At 45.5% G+C, this 26,941-nt stretch overlaps 1 protein-coding gene across 9 annotated transcripts in view; it reads right to left on the bottom strand.

Annotated features, from left to right (window-relative positions):
- The window catches only part of acsl4a (acyl-CoA synthetase long chain family member 4a), a 101,966-nt gene that overhangs the window by 42,829 nt on the left and 32,196 nt on the right, over window positions 1-26,941 (bottom strand). For 3 of the 9 annotated variants that reach the window (XM_038775558.1, XM_038775560.1, XM_038775561.1), the window contains exons 2-3: window positions 3,558-3,626; window positions 772-1,364 (exon numbers count right to left, since the gene is read on the bottom strand). In XM_038775558.1, coding sequence (XP_038631486.1) covers window positions 772-1,122 — 351 coding nt within the window. In that variant the 5' untranslated portion in view covers window positions 1,123-1,364; window positions 3,558-3,626. Of the gene's footprint in view, window positions 1-771; window positions 1,365-3,557; window positions 3,627-17,327; window positions 17,367-26,941 lie in introns of those variants that run through there. The other 6 variants (XM_038775565.1, XM_038775559.1, XM_038775567.1 and 3 more) reach the window with 6 other exon arrangements.

Raw genomic sequence — 26,941 nt, forward strand, 5'->3', positions numbered from 1 at the left:
GGCTGGAGAATTGCCATGTCCAAGGCTGTGCCTGTGCACGACAGTGGCCTGTGGCGGCCGCACCATACAAGGTGCCAGCTGTGCGCTGACGTGGCCTCCCAAAAACTGTCTCCGTGTAACCCCCTCGGCAGTCCCCCACTCGCCAGTCTGACTCCTCCCCCCCCCCCCCCCACCGACCGACTGACTGTGGCGGCGTTGGACTCAGTCCACAGACGCCACGCGTGGTCCACGGGGGAAAAAAACTCAGATCCCAGCCGCCGGGAACTCAGCCCGTCGGGGACGAGCCTCAGGTGGCGTCCTGAGGCCATCCTGACGGCGTACATCCCGAGTACGGCGTTTTTGAGGAGGCGGAGCATCGCAAACGTGGCGCTGCCCTCGATTTTGTCATAAACGGGGATCCTCCAGCCGATTGCCGAGGGCGATTTCGGCGTCGGTGACCGGAGAACCCCGCCCCCTATGTTTAACATGACCAACATCACCCAAAAGAATCCTTAGATGGGGTGTATGGCGAGAACATGCACTATCGACTTTTCAATGTGTGGGCAGATTCCCATATGGTAAAGCTCAAATTACCATATGGGAAAGTTGGGGGAGTCAATGAGGATGAATCAACATCAAGTGTTTTAGACAGGAGTGGACTTTTGTGACCTCTTTGCATCCCACGCCTGGCCCAATACTCAGATTCATTCCAGTGACACGCAATGTAAAAATGAAGGTATTGCTAACAATATTTGTAACGGACAAGAAATAGCGGTGTGTTAAGTGGTTTACCTTTTTAAATACTTTTCCATTGACTTGGACCTCATTTTCTTCACTCAACAACTCTCTTGTGCCCAAACAGTGCTGCTTCCGAAATTTCTTCTCAGCCGCTTCAAAGAGCTTATCGACCGTGTCCAATCCAGGGAAGTCCATTTTGGCAAGGGAGTCAAAGTGATCCACGGAACGGAATGGGCTGCCTGGTTTCTCGGACGTGGCCTTGGCCTTTAGTCGTTTCGCCATAGCCTTTTTCTTCTTTGCGTCAGAGAGGAAATACCATGGGATAAAGGTGAGGGTTGTGTAAAGCCACATCAATAGGTAGATAGGAAGCAAGAAAATGCAATGCACTTCTTGTTTAAGATGCATTGCAGATTGTGTTTTTTTTTTCCCCCCACCTCAGGCAAGACTCTTTCTAGGATCGGTCTGACGTCTCTCCCACTCTCAACTGACTACAGTTTTTGGGTCCTGGTGAGTTTGGCTCAGTTCTCAGAAGTTGGCGATAGGATTCAGTTTGACTAAAAGCAGTGTTGGAGAGTGACGAGATTGGTAACAGAGAGAGAAAAGTACAGCAAAAGCTACACCGACGTTTGAAAAGCCAACAGGGGACACTGGTCAGGTCACAGTAATTTGAGTGCGGAAGAGAGAAAAAAAAGAAATTGGACAAGTTAGTACCATGGTTAGCACACTAGCTACTCTTAACAGCAACACAATTAGCAGTGAAAAGATTATAGTAACGTAATGCAGAGAGTCTACCAGTTAAGCAACTAGTGCGGACAAGTGAAAAATACCATCACCGTTCTAGTCAAGCAGAACACAGCTGAAACAAGACAGTTGAGAAACATACATCAGCTTGCAACATTATTTTATTTATTTTGTTATAAATTCAAAATACCCAATTCATTTTTTCCGGTTAAGGGACAATTGAGTGTGGCCAATCCACCTACCCTACATTTTGGGTTGTGGGGACAAAACCCACGCAAACACGGGGAGAATGTTAAAAACTCCACACGGGCAGTGACCCAGAGCCGGGATCGAACCTGGGACCTCGATGCCGTGAGACAGCAATGCTAACCACTGCACCACCTTATTATTTTTTAAAGTCACTGTAAATACCAAATCAAATAACGCTCGGTTGCTTTGTTGGCCAGTGGCCTTTCTTTAAGCACATTTACTTGCACAAAATCAGCTACACACCACATATACTGACGGTGAGCGAAAATAAAGTATAGGGATAGAGTAATTGATCAACCAGAGAAACTGCTTTTACTTATTCAGAATGTTAAAAGTGAGTTTTACACGCACCGTAACCCCAATGATAGTCGCATACCTCGGAGCCAATAAATGTGTAACAAATAAAATTGCCGGTCTGGTACCTTTGGGTTTAGTGGCTGAGGAAGGAAAGGCAGAACATGGCGACAGAGGACAGGGAGCAGAATAAATCATCTTTTTATGTCAGCACGGTGGTACTTATCATGCTTTACACAACCTCATGTGGACACAGTACAGGGGTCGGGGCAAAGTAGAACCTCCTTAAAATTGCATGGCTTACTTTGAAATTCAATACGGATATAAAGCTGTAAGCTAATATAATTAGAAGGTAAGCAATGATCAGGACTTCTGCCTCAATCAAATATCACCAGGGTGGTGCATAGACTATACATACACTGGCCGTGATTTAATGGCCACGCTGTACCCAAAAAGCAGCTTGCTGTGCTGCAGTGTGGCCGATTGAAGCGGGGAGGACCCGCTCCCAGGATCTACCCGGCTCGCAACGTCTTGCGAGATCTAACGTGATCTCACGAGACATTGCGATGCAAATCCCGCCCATTCTGGGAGGGATCACTTTAACAAATCTGCACATTGAAATGAGACGGCTAGTCTCATTTAACGAACAGATTCCCGAGGTGCTAGGATCAATCTCTGTAGGCTCGACAAACTCGGGCAAGCGCCATTCAGTACTGGTCTCCACAAAAGGGGACCAGACGAAACAGCACTCCGGGGGGGGGTCTCCCAGGGGATCGGAGGTCCCAGGTGCATGCCCTTTGCACAGGGGTACCGTGGCACTGCAGGTGCTACCTGGGCACCCAGGCATTGCCAGCCTGGCACTGCCGAGGTGGCATGCTGATATTTTGTGCAGGGGTGCAATCAGGCCAGGGGTGCCCTGCGCAGGTGTTTTGGGGGAGGCGAGGTGGCTGAGGGACGATTCGGGGGCCTCGGAGATCGGGACGCCATTTAAAAATGGCATCCAGATCTCTCGTTATACTGAGGAGTTCCAGCAAGCGGAGCTCCCCAGGCGGGGCTTGTCGCAGTCTCAGCTACAGGTTCCCCATCGAGGCCTCTTTTCAAACCCGACTCGTGTTTTTGTAGCCTCGTGTTTCTCGGCACTGCGAGCGCCAGGGAACACGTGGCTAAACACGCTCGCTATGGGACATCGTTCCCATTTAGTTAAATTGCATCCAAGTAGATTCTATACTAGTGTGTCAAGTTGCTGCTTTGCTACTTTTACAAATAAAACTTTTACAACTCTCAAAGACACTGTAATTCGCGGCTTTGAGTGAATCTGAGAGACAACAAATCATTTTCCAGACTAACATTTAAACAGTTTGCTTCTACTGTCCAATCTTCATTTGAATTACACAATTCTTCAGCAATATTACATCAAAAAACATTTACTGTAGGACACCAACCATGCTGACCTCATCAAATGATGACAATCCCCCCTTTAAATGTAATATGAGATGCATCGGCATTGGGCACAACTTCTATTTGCTGCTTTAGTGCCAGTTAATGACTGTACTTACAAAAAAGGTCCAGCTTCAGAAAGACTTTAGGTCCTTTTAGAATTCCTCCCCTTTTGGATTGGTTTCAACCTGAAGCAAAACGAGACGTTTATGTCAATAGACACAGAAACTGTTTTCGCCTTGTACATTTCCTCCGAATGAAAGGTGTCAGATTTCTCTTACTGGTAGCAGTCCTGCCTTGGAGCTAGGAGGCTGTGGGCCAAAGACCCATGCCACAGATTTCAGCATGTAATCTAAACTGACCCCGCCCCCCCCAACCCGCCCGACAGTATCGTACTGATGGAAATTGCAATCCGTCGGACGCGAAGTTAAACCAAATCTCCTTTTGCCCTCTCATGTGGGTACAGGGAAACCCACACCATGATTCGAGGGGCAGAGGAGCTCTCAGTGAATGGGCCTAAACTGACCCCTCCCCCCGCCACCAGAAACCACGCCCCTTGCGCTTGCGGGTCCTTGCCGTGTGCAAATCGATTGCCACATTTGCCAACAGTGCAACTACACTCGAGTATACTTGGCTGGCTGTGAAGTGCTATCACGAGGACCCAAAAGGCATTAAGAAATGAGAATATCTTCTGTCGGTTCGATTTGAATACGAACAAGGAGCCTGCTCTGCCAAATGAATTATCTGATGTAAACTCAAATCTGCATCCCTCTTACCCCCAACAAGTCTATCATCCGCTTTCATACCAAGAATCTATCCACCTCTGCTGTAGAAATATTCAAAGACCCACGTTTCCGCCATCTTTTCAGGAAGATAGTTAGTTCCAAAGACTTTTATTATTACAAGTCTTCAAAATTTGACAGAATTCCTGTTTTCTTCATGTAAATTGGTTCAGTACACGGGGTTGCATTTGTAACTGAATTCTAAGGCTCTCCTACATCTCACTATCTTATGGGCACATAGAGGGTGCCCTCATAGACGTAGATGCCAGGCAGTATGTCACTTGCACCTATCCGGCTCATGTGTCCCAAACCAGGAAGATAACAAAGAGAAAAGACAGGAAAAGATACTGCAGCTGAATGCATGAGTTGCTGGAAAGCAAGTGGGGTAGAAAACCCGCTCAAGAGAAGTGAAATGTTCAGATTTCTCCAAAATACGTCACTAAGTGTTGGCAAGGAATAGTGTTCAGAAAATGAAATGTTGGATTTTTTCTTTTGTGGGAAGGGAGTACAAGCAGAGGGGAAAGCAGTCAGAATATGCCAACAAGGGAAGAAAAATAAAACAACTGCTCAGCAACAGCAACTGGGTCTGATAGTACTGATAAATTTGGTCAATCCTCTCGATGGTATAGTAGTCTTGTCAGGATGTTGGCTTTCAAAGTCAGTACCCACTTACGTTGCGCATCATGAGCCTTTTTGCTGCCTAACTGCTCGGCCGGAGTTGTGAGCCCCTCGGCTCTTGGCCAGACATTCAAACCCGTCTACCAGGCCCACTTTTAGGTGAGCTAACATCAGCCTCAGAGGGCCACTGTGAAGTACCTGAACAACTCCATCATGACACCCTTAGCAGAGAAATCCCACACTATCCTGTGGAATCAACAAGACAGAGAATCAGGCCTTTGGAAAGAGGAAATTAAATTTGTTGGTTTATTTGACAAATTGATATTTGCACGCTGCCATGCCATTGTCATGTTTAGATGATCTACCTCAAACACTTTGGCAGACTATTCAATCCATTAATTCTGTTATGGGGGTAAATGTTAGATGGTAAATATTTCCCACTTGGCAGCACAGTAGCACAGTGGTTAGCACAATTGCTTCACAGCTCCAGGGTCCCAGGTTCGATTCCCGGCTTGGGTCACTGTCTGTGCAGAGCCTACACATCCTCCCCGTGTGTGCGTGGGTTTCCTCCGGGTGCTCCGGTTTCCTCCCACAGTCCAAAGATGTGCAGATTAGGTAGATTGGCCATGCTAAATTGCCCTTAGTGTCCAAAATTGCCCTTAGTGTTGGGTGGGGTTCCCCGGTTATGCGGATAGGGTGGAGTGTGGGCTTGGGTAGAGTGCTCTTTCCAAGAGTCGGTGCAGACTAAATGGGCCGAATGGCCTCCTTCTGCACTGTAAATTCTATAATTCTATGATATTTTTAATATTTCAATTCTGACGACTGGTTATACCCAAAACATTACTTTATCTTTTCTTCCAGATTTTATCAGCTGTCCTCTTTATCACCAGCAATTTGATATTACATGAGTAACCACTGCTTTGCAAAAACAACTGCACTCAATGTAGCATGGATGTGATGGGCTGCATTCCCTTGTCCTGTGCTGTAAACTATAATCCTTAAATTGCCCCCACCAGTATTTCATCCTGGCGTTTTACAGTTCAAAGTGCACACTCCCAGATTGAAATGAACATAGTCATGCATAATTGCTCGACTGAGTATTATTTCAACAAGTGTGACAATTTCACTTGCACGCTGTTACACGTCCTGCTGACGGCACCTCATGGTTCTTCGGAAATCTTGAACTTCAGCTCACAGGTTAGGTGTGTGGAGAGCACGGGATTAAAAAGCAGTCAGCACCAATACACTTGTCTATTTGTACAAGATTTTGTTTACCCAAAAATTGCGCACAACAGGCTCTGCCAGAGATAGAAAGAGCTTTTGAAGTGCAGAAGAACTTATATTTGTGGGTGAATATCTATCCTGGCCAACAAGAAGTCATTTTAGCGCCTGATGGAATCGCAAAAGGTGCACAGTAAAACCTCCAGTGCCACAACATCAAGCATTCCTAGTGCAAGTCTTATAACTGAACTGTGGCCAACAATGTATACGAGACTTTAGCCATTTCAGAGTGTAGTTCCGTAGTAACTAGTCTCATGCAGAACCACGCAGACAGCAAGACAAAACTTCCTAAATCCCGGCTGGATTTCAATCTCATACCAGGTGGCGAGATTACTGAAATTGTTAGTAAGTGAAGAGGGGAACTCGGTTTCCAAATCAAAACTTTCATTTGCTTTGCTCTTTCAGTGTGAAATATTACGTTCAATGAAAAGAGCTTGCACTATTGGGCCATGAGCAGCCTTAAGCAAAGATACAATCTGCCCTTGCAACAGTCACGGTAGGGACAGAATATCGCAATGCAATATGTTAAAACAGTTAAAAGACTTTTATAGGTGCAAGGCCTACCCCACACAAGCGTACAAGCATAGACATTGCTCAAGAACAGAATATACTCAAGCCATGATATCAACAGGCTTCTAAATGACAGTGCCATAAACAAAGCCACGGTTCTGAGCTCCTGCTTGAAAAGCAATTAGTCATCCAAGGAACAGACAGTTCCCATTCAACAGATAGATTTCGTAGATTTTGTAGCTCAAAGGAAAGACTGGGCAGCTGAATAATGCAACGTGTTTTTGGTAATATAATCCAACTGCACAAGTTCAGGCGTATTTGTGTCATAATACAATCTGTGTTTTGATGCTACTCCAGGGCCTACTGTTGCAATTTGTCACTGCAGAAATCTACCGGAGCTGCATTGGACGATTCAAATTTGAAAATGTATGATGGTGAATCATGGAGCGTGCCACAAAGCACCAGGGAGCAAGTCTGCAGTCACATCCAGCACCTCCAGCAAACAGCTATGATGAAACCAAAATGCTGGAGATTTGAGATTAAAATACAGAGGTAGAAATATGCAGCAGCTACGGCAGGGTCAGCGGAGAGAGATGCAGAATTAACATTTTGAGTCCAATAGGACTCTTCTCCAGAGCCCCAAAGAGAAGTCACATTGGATTTGAAACGTTTGTCCCAATACCAATCTGCAGCAAAGGAGCTGCCAGAAGCTGAGAGCTGACTACAAACTGAACGTCTGCACCTTCATCGAGCCGCAAGCAGGATAGTCTGTCATCTCATAACTGTAGTAAACCGCAGCAGAAATAGCGTGGAATAGTGGACACATTCTCCTCTTCTCCCCTAAAAGGTGGCAAGTGCCACGCAGCTGGAGCATTGCATTCAGGTTAAAGCTCGTAGATTTGATTATACGGCGGCACAGTGGTTAGCACTGCTGCCTCACAGCACCAGGAGACCCGGGTTCAATTGCAGCCTTGGGTCATGTTTGTGTGGAGTTAGTATGTTCCCCAAGTGTCTGTGTGGGTTTCCTCCGGGTGCTCCGGTTTCCTCCCACAAGTCCCAAAAGATGTGCGAGTTAGATGGATTGGCTATGCTAAATTGCCCCTTCGTGTCCAGGGATGTACAGGTTAGGTTACAAGGATAATACAATATAACATAATCTTTATTAGTGTCACAAGTAGGCTTACATTAACACTGCAATGAAGGTACTGTGAAAATCCCCCAGTGGCCACATTCCGGCCCCTGTTCAAGTACACCAAGGAAGAATTCAGAATTTCCAAATTACCTAACAAGCACGTCATTCCGGACTTGTCGGAGAAAACCGGAGCACCCGGAGGAAACCCACGCAGCCCACGGGGGAGAACGTTCAAACTCCGCACAGACAGTGACACAAGCCGGGAATCGAACCCAAGTCCCTAGCGCTGCGAAGCAGCAGTGCTAACCACTGTGCTACCATGTTGCCCTAAGAGGGGATAGGGCGGTACACCGGGAGGGGGGGAAAAGAGAGAGGAGTGTAAATCAGCAGCTCATTCAAAAGGGACAGTGCAGGCACGATGGGCTGAATGGGCTCCTTCTGCACTTTAGGGATTGTGGTGACCGTATTATGATAACCATTCACCACTGTACTACATTGTGCCACGCTGTTGCCCATGTGGGCTCCACCTATGGACTATTGTACTGTACTACACTGATTGTATGATGTTGGTGACCTTGTGGGCTCCGCCCCCTTGAGGGGAGGTGTAAAGAGCAGCTGCCCTGTAGGCGGCTCTCATTGCAGAGCAGTCGCAGGCAGGCACTGTTCTAGTTGATTAAAGCAACTGTTCACTTTGATTCTCTGTCTCGTGTGAATTGATGATCGCATCAGGGATTCTAAATATAGCCATTACATACTTGCAGGATGACATAGCAAGTTCGTGATGACGCAAAGACTTAGGAAAACAAATAGAATCAGCCCACAATGGAGGCTGGCTGGGAGGTGGGGGATTTACAGGAGATGTGCTGTTCTCATTTATTTCAATCTTTGTTGATAAGATCACATCCTGTTTAGTTTTCTTAGAAGTAGAACTTTAAAAAAAAGAAAATTATCAGTAAATCCAATTTTTTTTTCCCCTCAGATTTTGCAAAAGGCCTCAATTTGTCTTGATGTAATCGGCAAGTTTTAAGCTTCGCTGCATAGTAGAATCTTTTAAATCTCGAAGAGCCAGCTTGCACATTGACCTAACTCGCACCTTCATTTGGAGGATGTCTATTATGAAGCTCTTTATATAAAATCAAGACAATTACGAATACTTACTTCAGCGCAATGTCAAAATTTACGATGGCTTAACTGCTGATTACCAGGTGCATTCATGGACAGTGAGGATTCATACAGATCACATCACGATCCAGTCAGTAACTATCTGCTTCAATTCAACTAGCTACCTTCTTAGCACTTTTGACCCCTTTTTCTCTCTCTCAAATGGCTGCAAACAGAAATATTAAGCCGACAACGAGTCGCAGGCTGCAATATCTGCATGTGCACAACAGCAGAGTATTTACCCCAGAATCTATTCGAGGGAGCAAGTTTACAAGACAGGATATCCACTATGATCAATCAAACTAGCCTAAAGTATGTCCAACTTACAACTTTCAAGAGCGGGTTAGCAGTAATTAGCACTGCTGCCTCACGGCGGCAAGGACCCGGTTCAATCCTGGCTCCGGGTCACTGTCCCGTGGAGTTTGCACATTCTTCCCGTGTCTGCGTGGGTCTCACCCCCACAACCCAAAACGATGTGCAGGGTAAGTGAATTGGCCACGCTAAACTGCCCCTAATTGGAAAAAAGAATTGGGTATCCTAAATTTATAAAAAGAATAGTCTCTCCAGACTTGCCTCACAATGCAGCCTCTTTAAATCTAGGGATCAGCTTAAAAGACTTGCATTTATATAACGCCGTACATGACTGTCACACAGCCAATGAAGTACTTTTGAAGTGCAGTCACTGTCGTAATGTAGGAAACAGCCTGTTGTGTCTCCAGCTGCTTCAATTCTCCCTGGTAACCATACTCCAGCTGGTCAGAATTGGGCACAGTTTGATGTTTTGAGTCTATTGAGACTCCCAAGCCTCACTCTCAGCAATCTCAACGCCACTTATAGTGGACGCACAAAATCCATTTCCCTTCCTAGGTTTGGACTTGCTCTGCAAATTGCAATTCGATCCCACTATGCCTCCTAGTTTGGCTAGAAAGCTGGTTTGTGATGCAGAACAAGGCCAGCAGCACGGGGTCAATTGCCATACCAGCTGAGAATTCTGAATTCTCCCTCGGTGTACCTGAACAGGCGCCGGAATATGGCTACTAGGGGCTTTTCACAGTAACTTCATTGCAGTGTTAATGTAAGCCCACTTGTGACAATAAAGGACCTTTATCATCCACAAACTTGGACAATCTGAATGGCATTTCTGAATCCAGGTTATTGATGTCAATTGTGAATAAAATCCCTTTGAACAGCAAAGAAACAGGATGCTTTCTTTTTTTTTATAAATTTAGGGTATCCAATTCATTTTTTCCAAATAAGGGGCAATTTAGCATGGCCAATCCACCTAGCCTGCACATCTTTGGGCTGTGGGGGGTGAAACCCACGCAAACACGGGGAGAATGTGCAAACTCCACACGGACAGTGACCCAGAGCCGAGATCGAACCTGGGACATCGGCGACGTGAGGTAGTAATGCTAACCACTGCGCCGCCGTGCTGCCCAATGCTTTCATAATCTTATGTTGGTGGTGCTGGATATGGGAGAGATATGGGCGGGAAAGGGGGGGGGGGGGTGGTATTGGCCAGAACACATGTTCTTCTCCAAATACTCTCATGATATCTTTTATATCCACTTAAACTGACAAGCCTCAGCCTCTGCTTAGCATCTGCTTCTAAAGATCGCACCAACAATGTGCTATGATGAAGGGTCAGGCAAGGATAGCGAACTCAAATTCGGGTGTGGAGTCTGGCTCCAACTATTTTCTGACACGGGGGAGTGGGGTGCCAAATGAACGAACTCCACAATAAGTTCTCATGTAGTTTAGTTGGAAGAATAATCAACAGAATGCTACTTTCTGTTGTTGTTGAAGGTAGCATTGTGGACAGCACAATTGCTTCACAGCTCCAGGGTCCCAGGTTCGATTCCGGCTTGGGTCACTGTCTGTGCGGAGTCTGCATGTCCTCCCCGTGTGTGCGTGGGTTTCCTCCGGGTGCTCTGGTTTCCTCCCACAGTCCAAAGATGTGCAGGTTAGGTGGATTGGCCATGATAAATTGCCCTTAGTTTCCAAAATTGCCCTTAGTGTTGGGTGGGGTTACTGGGTTAAGGGGATAGGGTGGAAGTGTTGACCTTGGGTAGGGTGCTCTTTCCAAGAGCCGGTGCAGACTCGATGGGCCGAATGGCCTCCTTCTGCACTGTAAATTCTATGATATTAAATGGAATTATTTTGCTGGCGACCAGATAGAGAGAAACAGTTCACATTAGATACCCTGGATATTCATTGCAAAGCACAATACGAGAGGATTAAGGTGGATCACTAAGCGTATCACTGACCACAATTTGTTTTCAAAATTCTAATTCAACAAATACATTGGATAAACTCCCACAACAGTCTTCATTTTATTTTTCAGGTCCTTCAGTTCCAGAATCAGAACTTTGTCGCACCTTCCGCTCAAACCCAAGCAGAGTTTAGATTTAATTGGTGTAGTTCTAAGCTGCGAGCTTGCAGAGGAAGCAGCTTTCCACCTGAAGAATTTGCTGACCTCAGAAGGGTTCAAGGCGGATTACAGGGAGCAGCAATAATCAAGCAGCTGATGATCCAATTTGTCTCTATTGCCAGGTTCCATTCATCCCTTCACGCCACCAATTTACAAAATGGCTAAAGAGCCTCACTTCATTGAGTCAAACAGATTTACAGCATGGCTGGAGGTCATTCAGCCCATCATGCCCGCGCCGGCCATCAAACACCTAGCTATTCCAAACCCCATTTTCCAGAACTGGGTCCGTAGACTTGTATGCTATGGCTTATCAAGTACTCGTCTAAATGTTTCTTAAAATGTTGTGAGGGTTCCCACCTCTACCACCTTTTCAGGCAGTGAGTTACAGATTCCCCACCATCCTCTGGGCGAGAACGTTTCCCCTCCAAATCTCCTGCCCCTATCTTAAATCCATGCCCCCTGGTTATTGACCTCTATGCCAACTGAAAAGGTTCCTTCCCATCTACCCTACCTATGTCCCTCATAATTGTGTACACCTCGATCAGATTCCCTCGGCCTTCTATGCTCCAAGGAGAACCACCACAGCCTAAAGGGAGGTGTAGTGATATTGTCGCTGGACTAGTAATCCAGAGACCCAGAGTCATGCTCTGGAGACGCTGGTTCAAATCCCACCATGGCAATGAAATTTGAATTGAATACAAAAATCTGGAATTAAAAGCGTGAAGATGACCATGAAACCATTGTCTATTGTCGTAAAAGCTCCATCTGGTTCACTAATGTCCCTTAGGGAAGGAAATCTGTCGTCCTTACCTGGTCTGACCTACATGTGACTCCAGACCCACAACAATTTGGTTGACGCCCTCAGGGATGGACAGTAAGTGCTGACCCGGCTAGCGACGCCCACATCCAACAAGGGAATGATTAAAAAAAAACCAGTCTCTCTTCATAGCTGAAACGCCCAGGCAACATCAATTTCCAAACAAACGTTGTTAGCACTCAACTTTCCATATATTGTTTTAAACCAAATAATAAGAAGCAGATGCTTGGCTAACTTAGTCACCACTTTGCTAAATATTTGAAGACACAAACTCTGAAAGTGCATTTGCGACGGCTATCCTGCATTGACTTTTTTTTTTTAAAAGGCAAAAGAGAAAACTGATCAATACCATGATCATTTATTCCGAACTTCAAATTAATTTTCTTCCGGGATGTGGGCCTTAATAGAAGTCAGTGTCCACCTGGACCGGCTCCATGTGAAGGTGGCAGTAAGCTGCCACCTTGAACCGCTGCAGTCCTGGCAGTGATGGTGTCCCAAAGTGCGGCAATGTAAGAATTCCAGGATTTTACCCCAGCAATATTAATCCAATTAAGTACAGTTTGCAACATGGCAGGGAATCGTCAACTCTAAACAGCACAGAAGTGGGATCTGTGCCTGTGGCGGCTCTTAGGAAAATGCTGTCCGATTTAGTTTCACCCCATACCCTGCAACTGAATCTTCTTTAAGCACATGTCCAATTACTTTTTGAACGTTTTCAGGGGATCTAATTCCACTACTCTTTCAGGTAGCGTGTTCCAGACCTTACAACGCATTCCTCCTCCTTTCCTCGTCTCAACTTGCCCAGCTACCTTTGGCAATTTGTGAACATGCTCTCAAGTCCCACTGCTCCTGCACCCCCAACACCCAACCATCCGTCAAATAGTACAATTTGCACTCTTCTTCAGTTCTCTGGCCGACAGCAGGTCTGACCCAAAGTGCCATGGCCCCCACCATGGGTAGGGCAAGGAGGCTGCTCTCAAATCCATCCCAGCTGGATACCCTGTCGGTATCAATCTGATCCACACCAGCCATCCTGACATCTCTCCACAAGGAGTGAAAGCTGCTGGGGTAAAATGCACTTTTGGAAGCATGTTGTATAACGGAGCGATGGATAGTGATTTTCTTTCCATCACAGGGCTGACCAGGAATCTCTCCCACTCTTACCGCCTGCCATTGGGGTATATGGAAGGATGAGCAAGTCGAGATCAAGCTTGTTTGGCCATCCTCTTGGCCATCACGTCCTGGAGTGGCTCAGAGGCAGGGGTGCTGTCCACTGCTCCACAAGAGCCGAGTGCTGGGAAGCCGAAAACATTCTGAAACACTCAGCCGTGAACAAAACCAGCGACACCCACATCTCATAAATGAACACAATTTTTTTTTTCTTTTTCAAAACGGAGGCCGGGATTCCCACCCCAGGCAGCATGTTTTCCCGTGTACCATCTACAACTTGACAAGGCTCCTTCAACGGGACTTTTTCCAAAGCATTGGCCGCTTCCGGCATCTGCCAACATCACTGGCCATTTTCGCGTTGCTTGCCGGCCGCACAACCGGGGACCCCGCTGCGGGGTGGAGGTCACCTTTGGTGGGAGCGGAAGATCGTGTGCTCCCACCGGCAAGGAGGGACGGAAAATTCCACCCAGAGGGTTAACAATTCAAGTGGATGACGTTTCATCAGAAAAGAGAATATTTTGTGATGTGACAGGGCTGTTAAATCCGGTAGGGAAAAGGAGATCAAAAGCAGAGATTTGCGATAGGGTGGAAGGCAAGGCAGAGTTGATAATAGTGGGACAAGTAAAAAGAATAAAAGAACTGCCAAGAGGAAATGTAACACCGTCCAAAAGAAGGCGCAGTGGTTCTGCTCATTTAGATAATACAGCTTCTTCATGGTGTTCCTCTCAAACGGCATCATCAAGCGTCTCTATACATCTGGGGAAGCTGCAGGTGGTGATGTTCCAATGCATCTGCTGCCTTTGCCCTTCTGAAGGTCACAGGTTTAGAAGAAGTCCTGTTGAAGGAGCGCTGGCAAGTTGGAGCCACCTTGTAGATGGTACACACGGCTGCCACTGCGCACTGGCAGTGGAGGAAGTGGATGTCGAAGGCAGTGGACAGGGGGGCCAATCAAGTGGGCTGTTTTGTCTTGGATAGTGTCGTGAACTTGCGGAATTCTCTACCACAGAAAGCTGTTGGGGCCAGTTCGTTGGATACAAGAGGGAGTTGGGCGTGGTTCTTGCAGCTAACGGGATCAAGGAATATGTAGAGAAAGCGGCAGTGAGATACTGAATTTGCATGATCAGCCATGATCATATTAAATGGTGGTGCAGGCTCAAAGGGCCAAGTGGCCTACTCGTGCACCTATTCTCTATGTTTCCATGCAAACTTTGACAGATAAAACAAAACTTGAAGTCTTCAGGGTCTCTCGCCTAAACCCCCCCCCCCCGGTCAGGGTACAATTCTCTGTGCACATAAAAAGGCAATACGTACCTTCGGAACAGTAAGTTACATTACATACAACGCAAGCCACAAATCATGCATTAAGTATTTCTCACAGACCTAAAACTCTACTTTCCCACTAGCTTTAGCTAAAACACCAGGATATGCAAATCAAATACTATCCATTGTTCAGTAAATTCCTCCGGTTTTATCTTCCACAGAGATTTCGACATTTGACAGCACCCGGTGGGCTGTGTTTTGGCTTTATTGGCTCTAAATCTCAATCTCCATCCTGTACTGCGTCCCCAATCGTGCCCTCTTATCTAAAAGAGGTTTAAGCTTCAAACAACTCCCTCCACAAAAGACACAGATAGTGATAACTGCTGGGTAGAATTGGAGGAATCCGATAAATGTCAATGATAACGTGTAAAACATGCAATTAGGACAAGCACTGAAGAAATAAATATTAGTGGAAATCAGATTTTGGAAAGTGCACTTAGCATAGGAGCGAATGTTGTACGGAATGGGAGCAGGGAATTATGAATGGACATAGACATGCCAAGTGGGCAAAAGATGTGACAGATAAGAGTTCAATGGTGGTGGTGGTATGAAAGGCGTCTGCTAGTTTGAATCTGAAAAATGAGAAATCATAATATTTTCTTAACAGCGAGAGACCAGAAGCTGCAAAGGAACAATGGAATGTGCGTCAGTCTACATAAATCAAGAAGCATGGTGGTCCAGTGGTTAGCACTATTGCCTCACAGCTCCAGGGACCCGGATTCAATTCCGGCCTTGGGTCACAGTCTGTGCAAAGTTTACACGTTCTCCCAGTGTCAGCATGGGTTTCCTCCGGGTGCTCCGGTTTCCTGACACAGTCCAAAGATGTGCAGGTTAGGTGGATTGGCCATTCTAAATTGCCCCTTAGTGTTCAAAATGTTAGGTGGGGTTACTAGGATAGGGTGGAGGAATGGACTTTACTGTGGTGCTCTTTCCAAGGGCTGGTGCAGACTCGATGGGCCATATGGCCTCCTTCCGCACTGTAAATTCTATGATTCTATACAACACAGATACAAAGAAGCTACAGGAATGTTGGCCTTTACCTCGGGGGAAGTTTTCAGAGTGAAAGGATGCTTCAATTGTACGGAACCTTGGTCAGAGAGAATCATAAAATCCCTACAGTGCAAAAGGAGGCCATTCGGTCCATCGAGTCTGCACCAACCCTCTCAAAGAGCACCCGATCTAGGTCCACTCCCCCACTGTCCCTGTAATCCTAACAACCCCGCCTAACCTTTGGACACTGGGCAATTGATGGCAAATCCACCTAACCTACACATCTTTGGACTGTGGGAGGAAACCCAAGAAGACAAGTGGAAAACGTGCAAACTCCACACAGACAGCCACCCAAGACTCGGAATTGAACCCAGATCCGTGGCGCTGCAAGGCACTGTGCTGTCCTGAAGCACTGGGTTCGAGATAGTGTTTATTGTTGGGTTAGGGCATTCAGTGACATAGATCGAAGGAGGGTGAATAAGGTTAAGGTACAGATCAGTCAATATCTAGCTGATTGGCAGAGGGATGAATGCCTTCCTCCTGTTCCTAATATCAAAGCATTCTTATCGTAGAATCCTGGTTAGGAACATTTTGATAGCTAACTTCACATTATCAGACAGTTTATCCACCAGCATGAAAGTAATGGTTAAAAGAGACAACATGCAAGAGACATAACACATTCCCGCATGAAAGAGAATTCACAAGAAAATGATTGCATGACCTCATTACTGTAACCAAATCCCTGGAATCAGATTGTCATAAATCATTTTCACTCGCCTCCCACTGTTTAGGACATCACCTGACATGTAATAGCTCTCGTGTATCCATTACCCTCAATACTTTCCACGACTACTTTCCAGGCACCCCACTGGAAGGTGGCTGACCCCCACCTTAGCCCGGGAGCACGGCATGTGGGTCTGATACCCGAAGACAGTGGTCAATGGCTGATCGAGCCCGCCCCACTGCCCGATTCTCATTCTAAATGGCACACAGTGAATGCTGCGTTTCGAATGCAAGCTGAACATAAACTTTGTAACTCCACGATGCAGACAGTAAAGAGCATTTACAGGTTCAGCAGCATTTCTGCACAGAGACAAGACTGCTTCACAAGCACCCCGTCAACGACAGGCAGATCGAGCTGTTCTTAGTCTGCGAACATTCCATTCACATAATTATACAAATTACATAACCTGGATTTAGATTAAACAGGTCAGAAATCTATCTTGCGCATTGAGCTGCAGTTATTCTGGTGAATTGTATTTTTTTTTAATTTAGAGTAGACAATTCTTTTTTTCCCTCAATTAAGGGGCAATTTAGCATGGCCAATCCTAGCCTACACATCTTTGGGTTGTGGGGGTGAGACACACGCAGACACGGGGAGAATGTGCAAACTCCACACAGACAGTGACCTGGGGCCAGGATCGAACCCGGGTCCTCGGCGCTGAGGCAGCAGTGCTAACCACTGCACCACCTAAATTGGACTATTTCAATTGTAAAATAAAAAGAACTTTAAAAAAAGATTTGAAGTTTATTTGGTACAGCGCTACACTTTTCCCTCAAGTGATTCACATGCAAAACCTATTTAACCGTCTTCCAAATATTCACACAGTAAAGCAAAATGATTAACCGTACCAGCATGATAGGAGTATTATACTGCACTCCCAACTAACTCCTTACCAGCTAATGCTTTCGACCCGCTGAGAGGGTCTGGAATGAAGAGTTGAGACAGGGCAGAGTTTTATTTATGTATGTATATATGCAATACACTAAACACACCCTCAGAACAGAGTCATTGCGTTCACTTAGTACTAGGTGAAAGGGGAGAAAGTTTGAACAGGAAGTGATGCAGAACTTTTATTGGTACACTTCGTCACCATGGATATTTACTTTAAATGTACACCATGAGTAGCCATATTACATCAGGCTTTGTGACTGGCAACAAGTCAATTAGCTTGGATAAATTATACTCTACTTTATACACAATGCCAGCAAAGATATTCATATGACTTTTCAAGCTGGCAAAGGATTTAAACTGCGCTTTCAACATGTTAGCTTTGGCTCTGTTGGAAGCAATCTCATCTCACAGTCAAACGGTTGTGTGGGTTCAAGTCCCACTCGAGTCTTGAGCACGTAATCTTCACTGACAGTGCAGTGCTCAGGGGATGCTGTACCGTCAGCGATGCGGTCTTTTGGATGAGAAATTTTTACATCCATCTGGCCTCCCAGGTAGATGTAGACAGGTCTTCCCAGGTAGGAGTAATTAATGATCTCATAGTTAGGGATCCACTCGGAAGGAGCCATCACAGTAGGGTTGGAATTAAAATACAGATGGAGTGCTACAATGAGATAATGTAGCTATCTGCTAATGTAGCACTGCTAAATGTGATAATTATCCCATTCGGGGAGAGAACACCAGGCCTTTTACCAAGAAGAAAAGGCCTTTTACCAAGTCGAGTGGAGTTGGCTAGGGTAGATGTGGAGCAAAGACTTTGTTAGCGGAATAAATTGCTATAGAACATTGAACAGTACAGCACAGAACAGGCCCTTCGGCCCTCAATGTTGTGCCGAGCCATGATCACCCCACTCAAACCCACGTATCCACCCTATACCCGCAACCCAACAACCCCCCCCCCCCCCCCCCCCCTTAACCTTACTTTTATTAGGACACTACGGGCAATTTAGCATGGCCAATCCACCTAACCCGCACATCTTTGGACTGTGGGAGGAAACCGGAGCACCCGGAGGAAACCCACGCACACAGGGGGGAGGACGTGCAGACTCCACACAGACAGTGACCCAGCCGGGAATCGAACCTGGGACCCTGGAGCTGTGAAGCATTTATGCTAACCACCATGCTACCCTGCTGCCCCGTGTGACAGAATTGGTTCTGCTATATGTGTGACAGAATTGGTATAAGTAATAATAAAGATGTCTCAAGTATTAGAACGGCACAGGTCAAGGGAAAAAACCAGCAGGCAAGGGGTTAAAATGTTTAGAAGTCACCTGCGCTGGAAATAATTCAATTACCTCACAGGGCATTAGTATAAGGGGAATCACGTTACGGCTCCAGCCTGTCTGTCAGGGATTCATTGTCCAGCCCAGTGCAGGGGATGAAAACACATTAACACCCCATCCAGAAGTTTAATATGTTGAACAGAATCCAAGAGATTGTAAAGAAGCATTGTGTTAGCTGATCGTTTTCCCATTAAAGAAACCAGGAAACATGCATACTGATCACCTTGTATTATTCCGACTGAAATGATGACGTCAAATGCCTAATTGTAAATCTGAAAGAACTTTAAATATATATGTGTGCAATTCTGACTATGTTCAGAGCTGGCTTTTGCGAGACATAGCTATCAGCAGAACTTGCCTCTCACACAGCAATTCCGAATAAACGCAACTTTTACAACTCCACGCCGTCGAGAACAGACTCTGAGCTTTACTTCCCTCCAACAGACTTTGTGGTGGGACAATTGAGCAGTGAAGGACTTTCAAAGCTATTTTTCCCACAGTGCTCAGGAAAAGTATACACCAGTGAAAAGGAAGGACTGTAGGAAAAAGGTTAATCAGCCATGGATATCCAAGGAAATAAAGGAGGGTATCAAATTGAAAGAAAATGCATACAAAGTGGCAAAGATTAGTGGGAAACTAGATGATTGGGAAATCTTTAAAGGCCAACAGAAAGCCACGAAAAAAAAACTATAAAGAAAAGTAAGATAGATTATGAGCGTAAATAGCTCAGAATACAAAAACAGAAGTAGCTACGGTAAACATTGGTCCAGACGAGGAATTTAATAATGGGAAATGAGTAAATGGCCGAGGTATTGAACAGGTATCTTGTTCGGAACGAGACTGTGGCAGGCGTGACCTAGAAACGACCATTATCACTAAAAATTTAGTGTTGGGCAAACTAATGGGGCTAAAGGTAGACAAGTTGACCACAAGTTTGACCACAAGGCTGTGCTCCTGCTCCCGGCTTATAAGCAAAAACTGAAGCAGGAGAATCCGTCAAAGAAAGTTGTGTGTTGTTGGTCTGAGGAATCGGATGATCTCCTATGGGACTGTTTAGAATCAGTGGACTGGTCAGTATTTTAAAAATCTGCGACCAGCCTGAACGAATACGTCACCACAGTAACGGACTTCCTTAGTAAGTGTGTAGAAGACTGTGTACCAAAGAAGCAAATCTGCATGCTCCCCAACTGGAAAACCTAGATGAACAGGGATATCCACTGCTTGCTGAAGTCTAGGTCTGAGGCGTTCAAGTCAGGCGACCCTGACCTCTACAAGAAAGCCAGATATGATCTAAAGAAATCCATCAAAGATGCCAAAAGACAGTACCGGACCAAGCTAGAGTCCCAGGCTTGCCACACGGATCCCCGCAGTCTATGGCAAGGTCTGCGAGACATAACGGGCTACAAGATGAAGGCATGTAAAATCGTCGGCTCCAACACACCTCTCCCTGATGAGCTCAACGCATTCTCTGTCGGCTTTGAGCAATAGGTCAGCGAGAGCGAGCCCTCCACCCTAGAAACCGCTGATGAACTTGTATCTGAGGTCACCACTGCAGACGTCAGAGCAGCCTTCTCAAAGGTAAACTCAAGGAAAGCCACCGGCCGGGATGGGGTACCCGGACGAGCACTCGGATCTTGCACGATCAGCTGGCGGGGGTATTCGCAGACATCTTCAACCTCTCTTTACAACAATCTGAGGTCCCTATCTGCTTCAAGAAGACGACCATCATCCCTGTACCAAAACAAAGTCAAGCAGCGTGCCTTAATAACTATCATCCTGTGGCTCTGACATCCAACATCATGAAGTGCTTCGAAAGGTTAGTCATGGCACGAATCAACTCCAGCCTCCCGGATTGCCTTGATCCACTACAGTTCGCCTACCACTGCAACAGGTCCACAGCAGACGCCATCTCCCTGGCTCTACACTCAACACTGGAACACTTAGATAACAAAGACACCCATGTCAGACTCCCATTTATCGACTACAGCTCAGCCTTCAACACCATCATTCTTACGAAACTCATCTCCAAACTCCGTGGCCTTGGACTCGGCTCCTCCCTCTGTGACTGGATCCTGAACTTTCTAACCCACAGGCCACAGTCAGTAAAGATAGGCAACAACACCTCGTCCACGATCATCCTCAACACCGGTGCCCCACAAGACTGTGTCCTCAACCCCCTACTATACTCCTTATACACCCATGACTGTGTGGCCAAATTCCCCTCCAACTCGATTTTCAAATTTGCTGATGACACCACCGTAGTGGGTCGGATTTCAAACAATGATGGGACAGAGTAGAGGAATGAGAGATAACCCTGTGAACTGGTGTAACGACAATAATCTCTCCCTTAATGTCAACAAAACAAAGGCGATTGTGACCGACTTCAGGAAGCGTAGTGAAGAACACGCCCCTGTCTACATTAATAGGAACGAAGTAGAAAGGGTCGAAAGCTTCAAGTTTTTAGGTGTACAGATCACCAACAACCTGTCCTGGTCCTCCCATGCCGATACTATAGTTAAGAAAGCCCACCAACTACTCGACTTTCTCAGAAGTCTAAGGAAATTTGGCATGTCAGCTGCGACCCTCAGCAACTTCTACAGATGCACCATAGAAAGCATTCTTTCTGGTTGTATCACAGCTTGGTATGGATCCTGCTCTGCCCAAGACCACAGGAAACAACAAAAGTTTGTGAATGTAGCCCAGTCCATCACGCAAACCTGCCTCCCATCTATTGACTCTATTTATAATTCCCGCTGCCTCAGAAAGGCAGCCAGCATAATTAAGGACCTCACGCACCCCGGACATACTCTCTTCCACCTTCCTCCGTCAGGAAAAAGATACCAAAGTTTGAGGTCACGTACCAACCAACTCAAGAACATCATCTTCCCTACTGCCATCAGACTTTGAATGGACCTACCTCGTATTAAGTTGATCTTTTCTCGACACCTTGCTATAACTGTAACATTATATTCTGCAGTCTCTCTTTCCTTCGCTCTGTACGGTATGCATTGTTTGTACAGCATGCAAGAAACAATACTTTTCACTGTATAATAATATATGTGACAATAATAAATCAAATCATAAACAAGTCTCCTGACCCTGCTGGAATGCATCCCAGGCCACTAAAAGAGGTTGCGGGGAAATAGCAAATGCGTTTGTGGTAAATTTACCAAAGTTTGCTCTGGGTAGGTTCTGGCATATTGGAAAACAGCAAATGTGATGCCACTGTTTAAAAGAGAAGGTAACATAGGCCGGTTTAGCTTAACTTCTGTAATGGGGAAAATGCTTCAATCTATCATTAAGGAAGAAATAGCGACACTTCTGGACAGAAATTGTCCCACTGAGCAGGCGCAGCATGGGTTCATGAAGGGCAGGTCATGTTTTACTAATTTAGTGGAATTCTTTGAGGACATTACCAGCACGGTGGACAACGGGGAACTAGTGGATGTGGTGTATCTGGATTTCCAGAAGGCATTCGACAAGGTACCAACAAAAGACTGCTGCATAAAATAATGGTGCATGACGTTACGGGTGATGTATTAGCATGGATAGAGGATTAGTTAACTGACAGAAAGCAAAGTGGGGATAAATAGGTGTTTTTCTGGTTGGCAATCAGTGACTAGTGGTGCGCCTCAGGGATCAGTGTTAGGTCCACAATTATTTCCAAACCAAATAGATGATCTGAAGTTGGGGACCAAGTGTAATGTGTCAAAGGTCACAGATGACACTAAGATTTTTTTAAATTTTTTTAAAATTTAGATTACCCAATTATTTTTTCCAATTAAGGGGCAATTTAGCGTGGCCAATCCACCTACTCTGCACATCTCTGGGTTGTGGGGGCGAAACCCATGCAGACACGGGGAGAATGTGCAAACTCCACACGGACAGTGACCCAGAGCCGGGATCGAACCTGGGACCTCAGCGCCGTGAGGCAGCTGTGCTAACCACTAGGCCACCGTGCTGCCCCTAGATGACACTAAGATGAGTGGTAGAGCCAAGTGTGCAGAAGACACAAAGTCCACAGAGGGATATAGATAGTTTAAGTGAGTGGGCAAGGGTTTGGCAGATGGAGTACAATGTTGGTAACTGTGAGGTCATCCATTTTGGTAGGAATAACAGCTAAAACGGACAATTATTTAAATGACAAAAAACTACAACATGCTGCTGTGCAGTGGGGCCTGGGTGTCCTTGTGCATGAATCGCAAAAGTTGGTTTGCAGGTCCAGCAGGTAATTAAGGAAAATGAAATTGTCCTTGATTGCTGCAGGGATGGATTTTAAAAGCAGAGGTTATGTTGCAGATGCATAGGTTGCTGGTGAGGCCACACCTGGAGTACTGTGTACAGTTTTGGTCTCCTTACTTGAGAAAGGATGTACTGGCACTGGTGTGCAGAGGAGATTCACTAGGTTGATTCCAGAGATGAGAGGATTAGCTGGTGAGGGGCTACTTAAGTAGACCGGGACAATACTCATTGGAATTTAGAAGAATGGGGGGGGGATCTTATAGAAACATAAAAAATTATGACGGGACTAGATAGGATAGAAGGAGGGAGGTTGTTTCCACTGGCGGGTGAAACTAGAAGTAGGTAGCATAGCCTCAAAATAAAGGACAGCAGATTTAGGACTGAGTTGAGGAGGAACTTCTTCACCCAAAGGGTCGTGAATCTGTGGAATTCCCTGGCCAGTGAAGCAGTTGAGGCTGCCTCATTAAATGCTTTTAAGGCAAAGGTAGAGAGATTTTTTAAACAGTAAAGGAATTAAGGGTTATGGTGAGCGGGCGGGTAAGTGGAGCCGAGTCCACAAATAGATCAGCCATGATCTTATTGAATGGCAGAGCAGGCTCGAGGGGCCAGATGGCCTACTCCTAGATTTTATGTCGACGTAGAAAGGTCCTAAGGCACTAGTCAACAAAAATCTAGTGTTTTGGCCAATATCGATCGCTCAAGCAACATCATAAACAGATTACCAGCTCATTCTCTCATTGTTGTTTGTGGGAGCTTGCTGAGCTCAAATTGCCTATCACCGTCCCTACATTACAACAATGATTGCACTTTAAAAACACTTTCATTGGCTGTCAACCATTTTGTGACATGCTGTGGTCATGAAATAAAAACTGCTTTATTCATAGAAAGACCAGAACAATTACAAAAACATGGCAGCGCTACACCACGGAGATAAAATTCAAATTGGTAATGGAGAAGGTCATTTGAGGCATTGGGCTCAACACAGCAAGTTAGTATACATCAAAAAACAGAGTATGGATTTGACCATCATTCCCAGCAGGTTCAGAAGCTTGGCTTGGCTGTAAGTGCCATTTTATTGGGACCTGGCCATGTATAGTGACAAACTCAAAAGCTTTTGAGGGATGGATTTTGACCCTGCCCTTATCACCCAGAGATCAAGGTGAGAAAGAGTTAAAATCCACCAGGAAAAGCAGCCTACTCAAAAGTTCTTTGTTGAATATGCAGATAGGACCTCAATTAGGTCATCACGTCTCGACTGCAGTTTTACTCACGAGGCCCAAGCCTTTGGATGAAAGGCCTGCCCCAACAGGATTGGAAGCAGAAAAAGTCAGGTTTTGAAAATGTACCCCTTGTGGAGTAGAGGAATTGGCTGGCAACGTGTTAAAATGAGGCGATTCAAATTGAGGCAACCGCATCCTGTCTCAGATTGGCGAGATATTAACCGCTGGCTTCTCACCAAAAGGTTCAGGTCCATCCAGTTCTCTCAGCTGAACCAGTCAAGCTGCTGTGCATGCTGGCGAGGAGAACAGGCAGAAACGTAACCAGCAGGGAGAGTTCAGAGTGTATAGCTTACAGTGAAATAAACCATAGTTCCTCAACTCACCTGGTGCGACAGGAACGGATCACAGCAGCAATAAAACATCCAAATGAAAGCAAAATACTGCAGATGCTGGAAATATGAAATAAACACTTGTTCTGATGAACAGTCACTTTGGGACTCAATGTTAATTCTGTTTTTCTCGCCACAGATGCTGCCAGACTTTCCCAGCACTTTGCAATAATAAGACACACCAAACTGCCAGTACCCACAGCAGCATTCAACATGGCGACGAACAAAATGCAATTAGCTTTAAAAGGCTACACAATTGTTGAAAGCAAACAATGTTAATCGGACCAAAACTGAATATTTCCCATTTTTCCCGACCTACCATCACTTCGTAATAAAGCGGCACCCCTAAACAAGACAACATGCAGATCGTGGAGCATACTGGATTGAGGTACATGGATGGACTGCGGTGAATATTAATAACAGTAACAATAATGGTATTTATTCAGCAAACATGTTGGCGCCCCAAAGGCAGGACTTCAGTGCGACTTATGCTGAAGAATTTACATACAGACTAAAACGTGCAAAAAGAAAAGAAAAATAGGTCACAATCACGTAGCCAAAAAAAAAAAACAGAAGGACAAACAAATTCAAGTACAGAGATGGCGATGCGGCTGTGGGAGCCAAAATGCTGACAAATGCTACAAGCAACGAATGAAACCACCGCTCAATATGTAGGCAAGCAGAGCATTGAACAAATCCAACATCGGCAAAGGTTAAAATACTGCGTGCAGGCAAGAAAAAAAAAAATGGGCAGATCCATAGATACAGCCAAGACCTGGGTGTTTAGCCAACTTAAAATGTTCCGTTTGTTCACTGTTCAGCAATACTACTCAGCAAAGCAGATGGAGTGTAGCACAACAATCTCCACAGAGCAGAGAAGAGGACAATGTTACATTCAACCTGTCAATGGTCTGGTTGGATCCCCTCTCGAGGACAGCGTTTAGTCAAGGTTACAGGCAGGCCACTCGCTGCAGGAGGATCGGGAGCTCCGATCGCTTGCACAGGAAGGACTCGGTGTTGAGGAAAGAGGATACTGATTTGGACTTTCCAAACTTGAATAGTTCACAGATGAGCTTTGACACGTCAAAAAAAAAAAGAAATAGTGGATCGTACATGAAAGGTGAAACCGAATAAAACTGAATCACGAGGGTGGGGCAAAGAGAACTGGTTGAAACAAGTAAAAACACAAATCTGGGAATTCCTTCAGAAAGGTGATTTAAATGAGGAATGAACATTCTGAGAGATGGAAATTGTTTAGCAGATACCCGTTTTGATGGGGTGTAGGAGACCATCAGATGTTGCTGGTTAGAAGAGATGAGGTAGGCTGCATTGCCCTCGGAGCCCGTTATCGGTCTTGTGATCATATTGAGGCCTTTGGTCAGTGATGGACAACCTAGGCCGCATGATTCACCCTCCTTCATCGGAGTTGGCCGGACGATTGAAATCAGGCTTGTTCACTAACCATGACCCCCCATGAATAAGGTTAAACACATTTAATGCACGCTGATTCTTTCATAACGAGTGATAGAAAACGCTCAATCATTTCTATATTAATAGAACTAGCAATTTCAAATGGTTAAAAAATAAATATTTACACTTTAGATGCAGAGGGAGCACACGGCTCTCACAGTCAATGTTGTGAGCAATCAGCAAGCGCCTCACTTGCCCTTACTTTACGTGCGGATCACTTTGGTCATACTGGAAGAAAACAACTACACGGACGGAAATCAGCGGAATGCGGCAACCCTGCGTGTGGGCAATGCAACAATCTTAATGTCTCGTGGGCCGCACTCCCAAAACCCGGTTGGGCTGCATGTGGCCCCCTGGGTACCCTTACCTTCATTGATGAGAATTGGTCAGATTTATTAAATAGGTCAATTTTACAGCAATGGAGAAACATCTTTTTTAAAATTTTATTTTAAAATTCATGATTACGAAATATCCAGGACCAGCATTCAATCTATATCTGCTGATGAGAGAGGAATTAAAACAAAAACATTTTCTTAGCTTCTCCCATCTGGATATAATCACATGACAATATTTGCAGAGAAACAGTGTGTTTTCCTAATATCCTGGCCAACTTTCTCCGCTCAACTACAGCCACAAAAATTACCAAGTCGTTTATCACATTTGCTATCATTATATAACAGGCCGATATATGTTTTGAAAACAATTCAATAGTTGTCAACACGAGGGAGCTGGGTGGGTGAAAACACCGTCGACAATGCTGGGATAGAGCGAAGGGACGGGATTTCCTTGGCCGTGATTAAACTGAGCAAAATCCATGTGTAGTTTTGAGCACTGGGCCATATAACTGACCTGACGTGAGCTACTTCAAAAGAAACTTACTGTGAATGACGAATCAGACATCTTTGTACACATAACAAAGAGCAACAATAGGCAGTTTAAGACTAGCCTGCCCACG

This window comes from Scyliorhinus canicula, chromosome 17 (assembly GCF_902713615.1).
Source record: "Scyliorhinus canicula chromosome 17, sScyCan1.1, whole genome shotgun sequence".
Classification (NCBI taxonomy): Eukaryota; Metazoa; Chordata; class Chondrichthyes; order Carcharhiniformes; family Scyliorhinidae; genus Scyliorhinus; species Scyliorhinus canicula.